The sequence below is a fragment of the Meriones unguiculatus genome, chromosome 16 (assembly GCF_030254825.1).
Source record: "Meriones unguiculatus strain TT.TT164.6M chromosome 16, Bangor_MerUng_6.1, whole genome shotgun sequence".
Taxonomy (NCBI): Eukaryota; Metazoa; Chordata; class Mammalia; order Rodentia; family Muridae; genus Meriones; species Meriones unguiculatus.
This window is the reverse complement of record NC_083363.1, coordinates 30,837,905-30,849,202: the sequence shown is the minus strand read 5'-3', so window position 1 is coordinate 30,849,202 and position 11,298 is coordinate 30,837,905. Positions and strand designations below refer to the sequence as shown.

General features: G+C 50.0%; 1 protein-coding gene across 2 annotated transcripts; it reads right to left on the bottom strand.

Moving 5' to 3' along the window:
- Nucleotides 1-4,228: 4,228 nt before the first annotated feature.
- On the bottom strand, nt 4,229-10,671 carry Trem2 (triggering receptor expressed on myeloid cells 2). Of its 2 annotated transcripts, XM_021637300.2 has the most exons (5): nt 10,251-10,618; nt 7,732-8,082; nt 5,659-5,749; nt 4,885-5,075; nt 4,229-4,798 (listed from the first exon to the last, which is right to left on the bottom strand). In XM_021637300.2, the coding sequence occupies exons 1-5, from the start codon at nt 10,288-10,290 to the stop codon at nt 4,782-4,784; spliced, it is 690 nt and encodes a 229-aa protein (XP_021492975.1). In that variant the 5' UTR covers nt 10,291-10,618; the 3' UTR covers nt 4,229-4,781. The 2 variants fall into 2 exon arrangements, with proteins under 2 accessions (XP_021492975.1, XP_060225592.1); XM_060369609.1 differs by lacking the exon at nt 4,229-4,798 and having other exon boundaries at nt 4,932-5,120; nt 5,649-5,749; nt 10,251-10,671.
- Nucleotides 10,672-11,298: the final 627 nt, after the last annotated feature.

Sequence of the window (11,298 nt, the reverse complement as noted above, 5' to 3'; positions counted from 1 at the left end):
ATGGGTGCTGGGTGGTGATTCAACAGATAAAGCTTTCTGTGTAAGCACAACTGGGGTTTGGATTCCCAAGAACCCATCTTAATGTGCTATAGGTGTGACACCCTACCTGTAACTCCATCCCTGGAAGATACAGACAGGGGCTGCCCAGAGCAAGCTAGCTAGAGAGACTAGCCATATCAGGTTTGATAGAGACCTTGACTCAATAAATAAAGTGAAAGAACCCTCAAGGATGACTCTCTCCCTCTCTATCTCTCTCCCTCCCTCCCTCTCTCCTTCCTTCCTTCCTTCCTTCCTTCCTTCCTTCCTTCCTTCCTTCCTTGTTTCCTTCCTTCCTTCCTTTGTTTCTTTCTTTCTGGAGACTTTGTAGCTCTGGCTGACTTGGAAACTCTCTACATAAACCAAGATGGCCTTGAACTCAGAGAACCTTGAACCTCCTGCCTCTGCCTCTCTAGCGTGGGCCTTAAAGGTATACCTCACCATGCTCAGCAAGGACAGTTATTGACGTCACCCTTGGGCCTCCAACTATACAAACACGCACGCACATATGCATGTGCTCACACACATGCAAAAAAAAAAAAACATGCAGATGCATGAAAAGTAGAGGGAAGAAACCAATATTGAAGATGGTTTGCAGAGGCCACTGGACCTTTTTGATCCTATTCCCACTGTGGCCACCTTGGATACATTTTCTTTCTCTGCTTTCCCCAACATTTGTGTTTTTAGTTGCCTTAACTGAGGACCCAGGCTCTGACCTTAGCAACTGAGTAAAGTGTCTGTCCTCCCTCCCTCCCTCCTCCTACTTCTTTTCTTTCCTTCCAGGCACAGTTTGTTAATAGCTGGAAGTTGCTGAGATCCCACTGTGCATTAAACTGAGCCTAGTAGAAGGGGTGACAGCGTGACCCCCTGCTCCTGTGCGCTGAGGACCAAAGTGTTTCCCAGGACACCGATCTCTAGCAAAGCGGGACTTTCCCCTGTCTGGACAATGCAGGCGAGGCTTTGACGTCTTATGGCCACAGAAGTTTTATGTGCATTGGGATGGTGTCATACATTAAACTGAGATCTTCAGATGAGTATGGTTCAGTGCTGGACCAGAGTAGGCCCCTGGCCTCCAAGGAAGCATGGCGTTGCTGGGTTTTTCAGTGAGGGGGCCAGTACTTCTTGATGACCTATAATGTTCTAGACACCTTGCTAGGGGTGTCCAAAAATGTCTTTTTACTTCACAGAAATTCAGTGAGGATGCAAGATGACTCAGCGGGTAAAGCTGCTTGCTGCCAAAACTAACAACTCGAGTTTGATTCCTGGGACCCATGTGGTGGAAAGAGACTAAGCTGTCCTCTGACCTTCACATATGCACAGTGTGTGTGTGTGTGTGTGTGTGTGTGTGTGTGTGTGTGTGCACGCGTGTATTAGAAGGGTACCCAAGGAGGTCAGGGGAGGAGGTCAGATCCCCTGGAGTTGGAGTTGCAGGAAATCAAGCAGCCTAATTTGGGTACTGTGTCCTCTGTAAGAACACCAACTGCTCTTAATCACTGAGCCTTCTGTGGTGGTTTGGATGAGAATGACCTCTACACATCCATCTATTTGAACGTTTCTTTCCCAGATAGTGGACTGCTTAGAAAGTTACTGTTCTTTTGCTATGGAGAGACATGATGACCAAGGCAATTGTAATAAAAGGAAGCATTTACTTAGGTGGGGGTTGCCTACAGTTTAGAGGGTTAGTCCATGATCATCATGGCAGGAAACAGATAGGCAGAGCACTGGAGCAGTAGCTGAGAGCTTTACATCCTGATCAGCAGGCAGCAGGCCGGGGGTGGGAGGAGGAAAAGGGAGAGGGAGAGACTGGGTCTGGTGTGAGCGTTTGAAAACTCAAAGCCCACCCTTAGTAACACACCTCCTCCAAGAGGCCACACCTTCTAACCCTTCCTAAACAGTTCAGTCCCTGAGGACTAAGCATTCAGATATAAGAGCCTATGTAGGCCATTCTCAGTCACAGGGGGATAGGGAGCTGTGGCCTTGTTGGAGAATGTGTGCCACTTGGGAGTGGGCTCTGAGGTTTCAAAAGTCCATGCCAGGCCTAGACTTGCTCTCTCTCTCTCTCTGCCACTTGCTTGTGAATCAGATGTTAAGTTCTCAGCTACTGCTCTCACCATGCTCCAGCAGCGGGCTTCCCCAGGGTGATCATGGACTAACCCTCTGAAACTGTGGTAAGCCCCAATTAGATGCTTCCTTTTACAAGTTACCTTACTCATGATATCTCTTCACAGCAATAGAGCAACAGTAAGACACCATCTCTCCAGACCCCTAAGAATAATTTTAAAGCCCAGTGAAATTGACAAGGAGAGTGTTGGTTGACTAACTAATTGCTTGCTTGCCTGATCTATTTTTGCAACCACACAACCGCTTCCTTCAAGTTGTCAAGAGGCAGAGATGAAACTGTAGCCCATGAATCTATCCACCTTTCAGTCAATGGTGATCCTTAGCTCAGGGCATCCCAATGGTCACTCTAACCTGGATGCACATTTTGGACATGATAGAGCAGGTAAAGAGTGAAGGGCAAACTCCAAGAGAAGAGTGGGCACCATGCCCCAGCATCTGTCAGGGAGCCTTTCAGGCCCACTTCCCAGCCCAGTGCTCAGGGTGCAGGCCGCTGAATGGGCTTGGCTAGACTGTGGTCTGGATTTGTGGGGCTGAGGCAAGTGCCTCGGGACATAATGAGGCAATCAAAGAGACCCGAAAAGCAGGCTGACCCAGAGCTCCAGGCCAGGGTTAGCGGAGTAACCCAAGTAGGAGTGGACAAGGGAGGGTTGGAACTCAGGAAGGGTCATGTGGAAGAAAGGCTGGAGCATGCGTACCGTGAGGGTTGTTTCCCATAATTCCAAGCTCATGTTAGATGGTAAGGCATGCACATGTCACCGTGGCCACAGGGATTCGTGGATGCCTACATTTGGGGCCTAATAGAAAGCTCGAGTCTCCATTAGGCTAGCTTGATCCCTCTTCATTCTGGTCCATCGGGGACTTTCTGCCCCAGGCTCCCTTACTCTTGCCCAGGGTGTTAGGTGTGTGTTTTGTGTTAACAGTCGACTTGACCCCACCTAGAATCATCTGGGAAAGGAGTCCCAAAGAGGGATTGTCTAGAGGAAGTTGGCCTGTGCGCATGTCTGGGGGCCATTGTCTTGACCGTTAACAGAGGTGGGAAGACTCAGCCTGAATTCAGACAGCACCGTTTCCTGGACTGGGTCTGGAACTGAACAAGGGAAGAAAGCTAGCTGAGTGTGGGCACAAGAAAGCAGGCAGAATGAATGCATTTGCCTCTCTCCACTTTCAATGGAAGATATGATGTAACTTTGCCTGAGTTTGCCTCAACTTCCCCAAATCGATGGGCTTACTTGGAGTTATAAGCTACACAAGCCTCTTTCTTCCTATGTGGCTTTTACCCAAGATGTTTCTTCTCAGCAACAGGAATGAAACTGTTATGCTGACAAGGTCCTCACAGCCCCCCCTTTGCTCTCAACTTCCTGCCCACAGTTACCTCATATATTTCCTTATCTCTTCCAGGTGTCACCTTTGACCACCCTACTCAAAATGGTACATTCCATCTCGGCTTTATTATTGCATCTTCCTCAACACTCTTTTGCCTTTAGACATAACTCCCTTTGTTGTGTTTATTGCCATCCCACCAGCTCCTCTCCCTAGAGAACAAGAGCTCCAAGGGCAGAGTCTGTGCTGTAGCTCAGGCTCAGATCATGCTCAAAACAACCTGGTGAAATGCACTTTTTTACCACTACACTGGCAGGATGGAGCTAGCGAAAGGGGTGCCATGAATTTGAGGGGGAACTTGGATTTCCAGGCTCTCGTAGAGACAGTGAATAAGCCCCTCTCCTTCTCTGAGCCTCCATGTCCTCTCAGTACATCTAGGAATGTAAACTGTTTGCAGCTTAGATACTGGGATTCGATCTTTGTCATTTCTCTGGAGGGAAAGTAGCAGATGAAAGTGCAGCTCTGGGAGGTGAAAGGATGATGACTCAGTGGTTGGATGTCTCTGAGTGGCAGAAGTCTGGGGCTGGGAAGGGAGTGACTGTAGCCCGAGGGTAGCTAGTAAAGAAAATAAGATGAGGGATACGAGATGACCAGCTTTCCCACAAAAGGACTTGATGATCAAATTTAAAGAAGGGAATCAAGGATGAAAACATTGACCTGATTGGAGCCTATGAGATGGAAGACATGGGACTTGTAATGGTTAGTTTTAATTGTCATCTTGTTACAATCCAGAATCACCAAACAAAGTCTCAAAGAGGGGTTGTCTAGATGAAGTTGGCCTACGGGCATGTCTAAGGGGATTGTCTAGATTATAAACTGATTGATGTGGGAAGACCCAGCCCACCATGGGTAACACCATTCCCTAGGCAGGGGCTCCTGGAATTATCTCAGTGGTAAGCTCATGCCTAGCATGCATAAGACCATTAGTCCCATCACTGAGACTATGCTTTATGAGGCACAGAACCATCTAGAAAAAAAAATGGGTATGTGAGAGTGTTTAATGTTCAAAGTGCAGAAGTTGGCCATCTGGAGCTAGATAGTGACCACCTAGCTCTCGTCCCTCCTCAACACATATGTACACACCAGTATTCCTGCTTCCAGGAGATGCGGGCTTTGGGCAGAGTTGGCCTCTGAAGCAAAAGTAGCAGAAACAGAAGTCTTGGTGAGAAGGAGGGGAGAGTGTGAAAGCTGGAATGGCTCCTGGGTGGACTTCAGCTGGGCTTCTCCTCCCACTTGGAGCTCTCTCACGTAGCTCTCAGTCCTGCAACATATATGGTTCAGTCCCTCCCATCCCTTCCCTGTTGGTGCTTAACATCCCCCCTCCCCTCTCCAGCTTGCCCTACTCACCAGTCAAGATCTGAAGCTGGTGCCCAGCAGCATGGCCACAGTCCAGCTCACTGGCCACAGGCGTCTGCAACTTCTGCCTTCTCCTGGCCACAGCCCAGAGAATGCTGGCTGTAAGAAGCTTGCTGAAGAGGATACAAGCCAGGAGGAGAAGAAGGGAAGTAGGTGGGAAGGAGATCTCTCCTGACTGGCTCCTTGGAAAGAGGAAGAAGATGGTAGACCAGAGGTGATCTACAGGACCACCCACGGGGGAAAGGAATAGAGAGAAGCTGGAAGTTCCTAGGGCCTGGGAAGGAACTTCATGGGGCTCAGGGGGACCTGCAGTCAGTTTTAGGATGTACTTTATGTGCAAAACACACCCATTTCTCTGCTGAGCTGTTGATTGTAGGATGGAATGTGAGGCACAGACACACACCTCACATGTGCTCGGGGGTTGCACAGCACATTTCTATAGTATTAAATAGGAATGGACCATCCAGAATAGATTCCGGATCTCCCAAAAAAGCAGGGACCCAGCGCTCCCAGTTTTAAGCAAAAATATTCAGACTTATTGCTGAATTGTGGGGGCTGCCCTTTTAGAATCTTGGAGTGGCACTTCTGTGAACTGTTACAAAGGACTCCAATTTCTTAATTTCTAGCCCCAAAACATCAATACGCTAGCGAGTGGAAAGGGTACTCAGACAAGACAGTATCTGGGCCCTCTTTGTCTGGTCTGTTTGCCCTGGGACCTCCATCCGCAGTCACGGCCAGGAGTCTGAAGAGAGACTGCTACTGTACCTGGAGGTGCTGTGTTCCACTTGGGCACCCTCAAAACTCCCCGCTTCCTCAGGAACCCAGAGATCTCCAGCATCTTGGTCATCTAAAGGGTCTGTGAGAGACAATCCAGGACGTCATATCCCTCTATTCATTTAGGCCACTGCCAGGGGGTACCTGAATGTGGATTGAAGCCCTCAGGGCCTGTGCAAATCTTGTCATTGGCCTTGAGCCAGTTCTCTAGCCTGTAAAGAGGGGGTGTTGGGGGGCTGGGCATATGGCTCAGTTGATAGAGTGCTTGCATAGTATGCACAAACCCCTAGGTTTGAGCCCCAGCATAACATAAGCACTGGGAACCCAGCACTGGGAAAAGGCAGGAGGATCAGAAGGTCAAGGTCACCCTCTTCTGGAGAGTGAATTTGAGGACAGCTTGGGCTACATAAAACCCTATCTCATAAATAAAAGGGCCTACAGGGAGCACCTCCTTAGTGGCAAGGTGTCAAGGTTCAACCTCAGCTGAGTACTAACTACCGCACCAGAGCCAAGGGCCAGCAACTGTCATCCTGTCACCCAGGCTTATGAGTGAATATTGGGAGGCCTGAAAATCTTCTGCAAGCCAGGCATGGTGACATAGCTTATGACCCCAGCGCTAAGGTACTGAGACAAGAGGGTAGATAGTTCTGGGTTAGCTTGTCTCAAAACACACCAAAACTCTACCTCTCCCACCGCTGCCACCAAACCATATGAAAATGTTATGCAAACTATGGGGTACAGGGCTGGGTCATTGCTACTATGCTAGACCCTGAGAGGAAGGTCATGTCTTTTGAACCCCTCTGCAGGAGAGTGATGGGCCTGTGGATTATTGAAGAGCTATTGAGTCTCTCCACCTCAGATGAATACTGAAGCTAGATCAGTTCCACCACAGAGGCCACAGTGCGGGCAGGGACCCAGATCCTGGCAGCAGCTCTCCTGTAGGCCTCTGCTGGTCTGGCAGGTTAGGCAGAAGGCTGGACTCCCTTTTAAGAGGACAGGGACCCAACTCAGTTCAGAGCAGCAAACAGATAACATTATTTCTCTTCAAACCTGTTTTTCTGGGGTGTGTAGGTTTTTCTGTGTATGTTAGGCAAAGGCATGATCTTTTTGGAAAGATGATGAAATGGAGGCCAGCACAACAAGAGGTGTTTTTCTGCACTGGGCTGTCTTATTGAGTGAGTGGATGAGCTGATCCGCTCTCTTTAAGAACCACACACAGTGCTCATACTAATGGATTGCCGACTGGATTAACTACTTCAAAAACAAAAGGCTGGGACCAACTAAATGTTTTGATATAAACTAAAGAAAGATGCCCTTTCTTCAGGTGAGCACAGCTCTGTCCTGGGGAGCATAGCCTGGCATGAAGAATGCACGCTGGATTTTAGCTGCTTTGTCCAGTGAGTATTTTAAGCAACTATCCATGAAATCCAGTTTCCTAAGAGCAAAAAGATAGCCTTGCACATATATGCCTGGACTTGAGTGTTGGAAAGCCTGTTTCCTCTGAACTGAAACATATGCTCATGGAGGAAGGAGGGAGGGCCATATAACTCAGTACATAAAAGACAAACAAACAAACAAACAAACAAAACTTATAAGGCTCAGGAACCTCACGAAACTTACAAGATTTATACACACACCACAAGATTATATAAGCCATTACAGTTGCTGGGGAGAGGAGGCTCTAACTGGGGCCTACAAGTTGTTCAGGGAGCTCCAGAGATGTGGGGAGCACCAGGGATGTGGGAAGCACCAACGATGTGGGGAGCAACAAGGATGAGGGGAGCACCAGGGATGTGGGGAGTTGCTGTTCTTTTATGACTCATCCACTCTGGGAAGGGTGTTTTGGTGATGCATCTGCTCTAGAGTTGCCTCGCCCACAGTCTCACAAGTATCCCCAGTAAACTCACTAGTTCACTAAGCTAGCCCTGGATGGAATCATTTCTTAGATCTATCAGTGGTGGCTAATCCAGCATAGACATTTGTTTATTTCTCTCAGGAAAGGTCACACAACAATGAGACCTGACCCAAGGACGAGCCAAAGGTTCACCCAGCCACTGTGCTCACCTGCCAGCACCTCCACCAGGACCTTCCGTAGGACATCAGCCTCTCCGCCTCTGAGGCTCTGGCACTGGTAGAGCCCCGAGTCACCGGCTTGGAGGTTCCGCAGGGTGATGGTGAGGGTCCCAGCAAGGGTGTCATCTGTGATGACCGTGCTCCCGTTCCGTACCCTCAGGAAGGCCAGCACCCACACACTGTGTGTGCTCACCACACGCTGGCACGGGCCCTCCTCACGCAGCTGGCGACACCAGGCCTTACGTCGCCCCCAGTGCTTAAAGGTGTCATAAGTACATGATATGCGTAGGGACTGGCCGGCCACAGCCTGCAGCACCGTGGTGTTGAGGGCTTGGGACAACTCTGCAGAGGAAACAGCCATTGTCACTTTTGTGAGCCTGCCAAGGGTCCACTGAGCATCTACCAGAAGCAGCAAACCAAACAGATGAGGAGCCGCCCCTAAAGAGCTTAGGGGGAACTAGGCCTCCCTCTACCCGAAGACAAGGTTTTTCTATGTAGCTCTGGCTGTCCTGAAACTTGCTCTGTAGATCAGGCATGCCCTGGAACTCAGAGGCATCCCTCTGCCTCTGCCTCAAGTGCTGAGATTAAAGGTGAGTGCCACTACTGGCCAGCCATCTGGGAACCAGGAATCTGATTTTCTTACTGTGCTTCCGGGCAACCTTTGAAATCGGCTCCCGGGATGCAAGGAGCACAGTGTACACCTGGTCTTCGGGATAAGCTTGGTCCTCAGGCTCCTTCAAACCCTTTGTTTGAAACGGGCTATCTCACCAGCGTGCAAGATCGTTAATGTTGATTATCAACTTGACAGGCTCTAGAATCATCTGGGGGCCAAGCTCCTGAGCTCGCCTGTGAGAGATTTTCTAGATCAGGTTGGCCATGGGAATATCAGTGAGAGAGTATCTGGATTCAGTTAATTGGTGTATGAAGACCCACCCTGAAAATAAACAGCAACATGCCATGGGCTGAAGTCCCCAGCTACAACTAAAAGAGAATGAGGTTCGTCTCTCAGCTTCCTGACTAAGCATTAAATATAACAGTTGCCTTCTGCCACCACATCTTCCCTCCAGGTTGGATTGTGTCCTCTGACACTACATGACAAGATGGACCCTTCCTTTGCTGAGTTCCTTTTGTGGGATGTTTTGTCACAGCAACAAAACAATGACTAATACAGGGCAGAAATTCACGATGTAGACAAGCCAACCCTGTGAGCTTCTAGGGATCTCTCTCTCTTCTCCATTCTTGGGTGACAGGCACATGCCACTGTACCTGGCTTTTCTCACGAGTTCTGTGGGCCCAAACGTAGGTCCTCATGCTTCCAAGGCAAGCACCGTACTGAGTAAGCCATATCTTGTTCTTGAAACCCCTCTGGGCTCTAGTTTAAACATCTTCCCTCCTGTCATGTGGAACCAAGATATCTATTTTCCTTTCTTCATCTCAGGAGAGCAGGGTTATTGGGTTCTCGGAGCTCAGGCTGGTTCCCCAAGAGTCAGGATGGCCCCCTCCCTGCCCCTGCCTCGCTGCCTACTCTTCAGTCAGCCACACTGGATGGCTCTCCCTTCCTAACTTTTAACTCCCAGCTTCCTTATTTCTGCAGCTCTGTTCCTCTTTTAGGAAGGACTTGTCTCAGAGCTATTTTGGGGGGAGACATGAGACTGCTATTTTGGGCATCCTCATGGGGTAGAGGAGATGGCACTGAAGCACCCACCGTGATGTAGCCAGGGCAGGGGCACAAGGGCTCACCCAAACTTTCTGCCTCTTGCATCCTGCCTCGAGCCGTTACTGAGATGGGAACATGAAAGGTGGGATCAGGGAGCTGGTAGCTTGCCTCTAGGAGCTAAAGACCCCAAGTGTGTTCTTTCCACACATCAGCCCCTCCATCCCTCTGCCTGGAGGCAGGTTAAGCTGTCCTACCTCTCCTTCCACTTCCAGCTGAGATGCTGCGGGGGCAAGACAGAGGGCAGCCTCTTCTCTTACCTGGGTTTGCCCATTCCTATTCAGGAACAGAAGGCAGCCAGACCACAGTGGAGGAGGCGGTCCACCACAAGTGAGGGTGCAGTGATAGAGCCTTCAGCATCCTTACCTTCCCCCCAGTGCCGAGGTTGAATATAGGAGGGGCTCCAGGAGGATGCAAATTCCAGCCCAAATCCTCTTTTCTTCCTTCTCTCCCACTCTGCATCTCCACTTATGCTTAAGGGCTTCTTTAGTGTGTTTAAGGGCTCTTAGCAGTGCTTCCACAGGACCCCCACCTCGCAGCTAGTGCCACCCTCACAGCTCCTTCAGCGACCAAGTCTAGCAGCCTTTTAACCCTTCCTACACTTGGGGGGTTAATACTGGGGAGGGTGGTGTGAAGAACATGGGCCAGTGGAGAGGAAAGCAAAGCCAAGCAGGACACCTGAGCGTGCCAGTTCTTCAGCCTCCCTCACAGCTCCCCTCCACGCCATCTGCACTGCGCCCAGACGCCTGCTCAAGAAAGATGAAGAAAAGAAAGCATTGCAGAGAGAGGGTCCCACCTGTGACCAGCAGCAGGAGAAACAGGTGGAGAGGCTCCATGGCACCCTTCCTCAGCCAGCTGGAGGGGACAGACGCCGGTGGGGTCGGGGATGTCCCTTGTGCACGATCTCGCCTTTCCCTTGAAGCGCAGAAAAGAGATGACCAAGCAGGTCAGGCTCAGCCCACAGGAACCATGCTCCTGGATTGAGCAACAGTCAGGACTAGGGTGGCTGCTATGATTCAAGGAGGGAGAGGGCATGAGGGAGGAAGAAAAGGACGCTTCTACAGTGAAGGTCAGCTGCTCTCCTGCCATGCTGGTCAGGGTGGCCCTACATAGCTGGCCCCAGACAGGCTTTTAGGTTGTTCTGTCTCCTCCCAGAGACTCTTCTGTGTTTGCTGTCCTCACACTGGAGCCAGGGTGTCTGCCACCTCCACTGATCCCAGCCTCTCCCGGGATGGAGGACGGCTGCTTCTTAGGAGGTCAGCACGCCACCAGCTCACAGTCCTATTGTGTAAACCAGACTTCCTGTTCGCTGTGTGCACGCTCAGGGCTGTAATCTTCCCATGTCTCATTCCACACATCTGTAAAATGGGACGATCTGTGATTCCCAACAATCAAGGGTCCAGAAGCACAGGAGCCCTCAGCAAGCGCTAACTATGTCTATCACACCAATCAGCAGGGGATGGGGAACTGGGCAATCTCTAGGTGTGTTTCAAGAATCCCCTTCCTGGGAGAGACAGAAGATCTCAGCGACAAACCAAAGTAGGCTCCACCAAAATTCACCCTGGCGAATTGTGGAGGATTGGATGAAAATAGGCCTCTGTCTTAGTCCCCATTGTATTGCTGTGAAGAGACACTATGATCAAGACAACTGTTGTAAGAGAAAACATTTAAATGTGGGTTTGCTTACAGTTTCAGAGATGTAGTCCATTATCAACATGGCAGGAAGCAAGGGAGCATGCAGGCAGGTGCCGGAGCAGCAGCTGAGAGAGAGAGAGGAAGAGAGGGAGAGAGTCTGGGCTTCTTTGAAAAGAAGCTTTTCAAACCTCAAAGCCCACTCCTAGTGA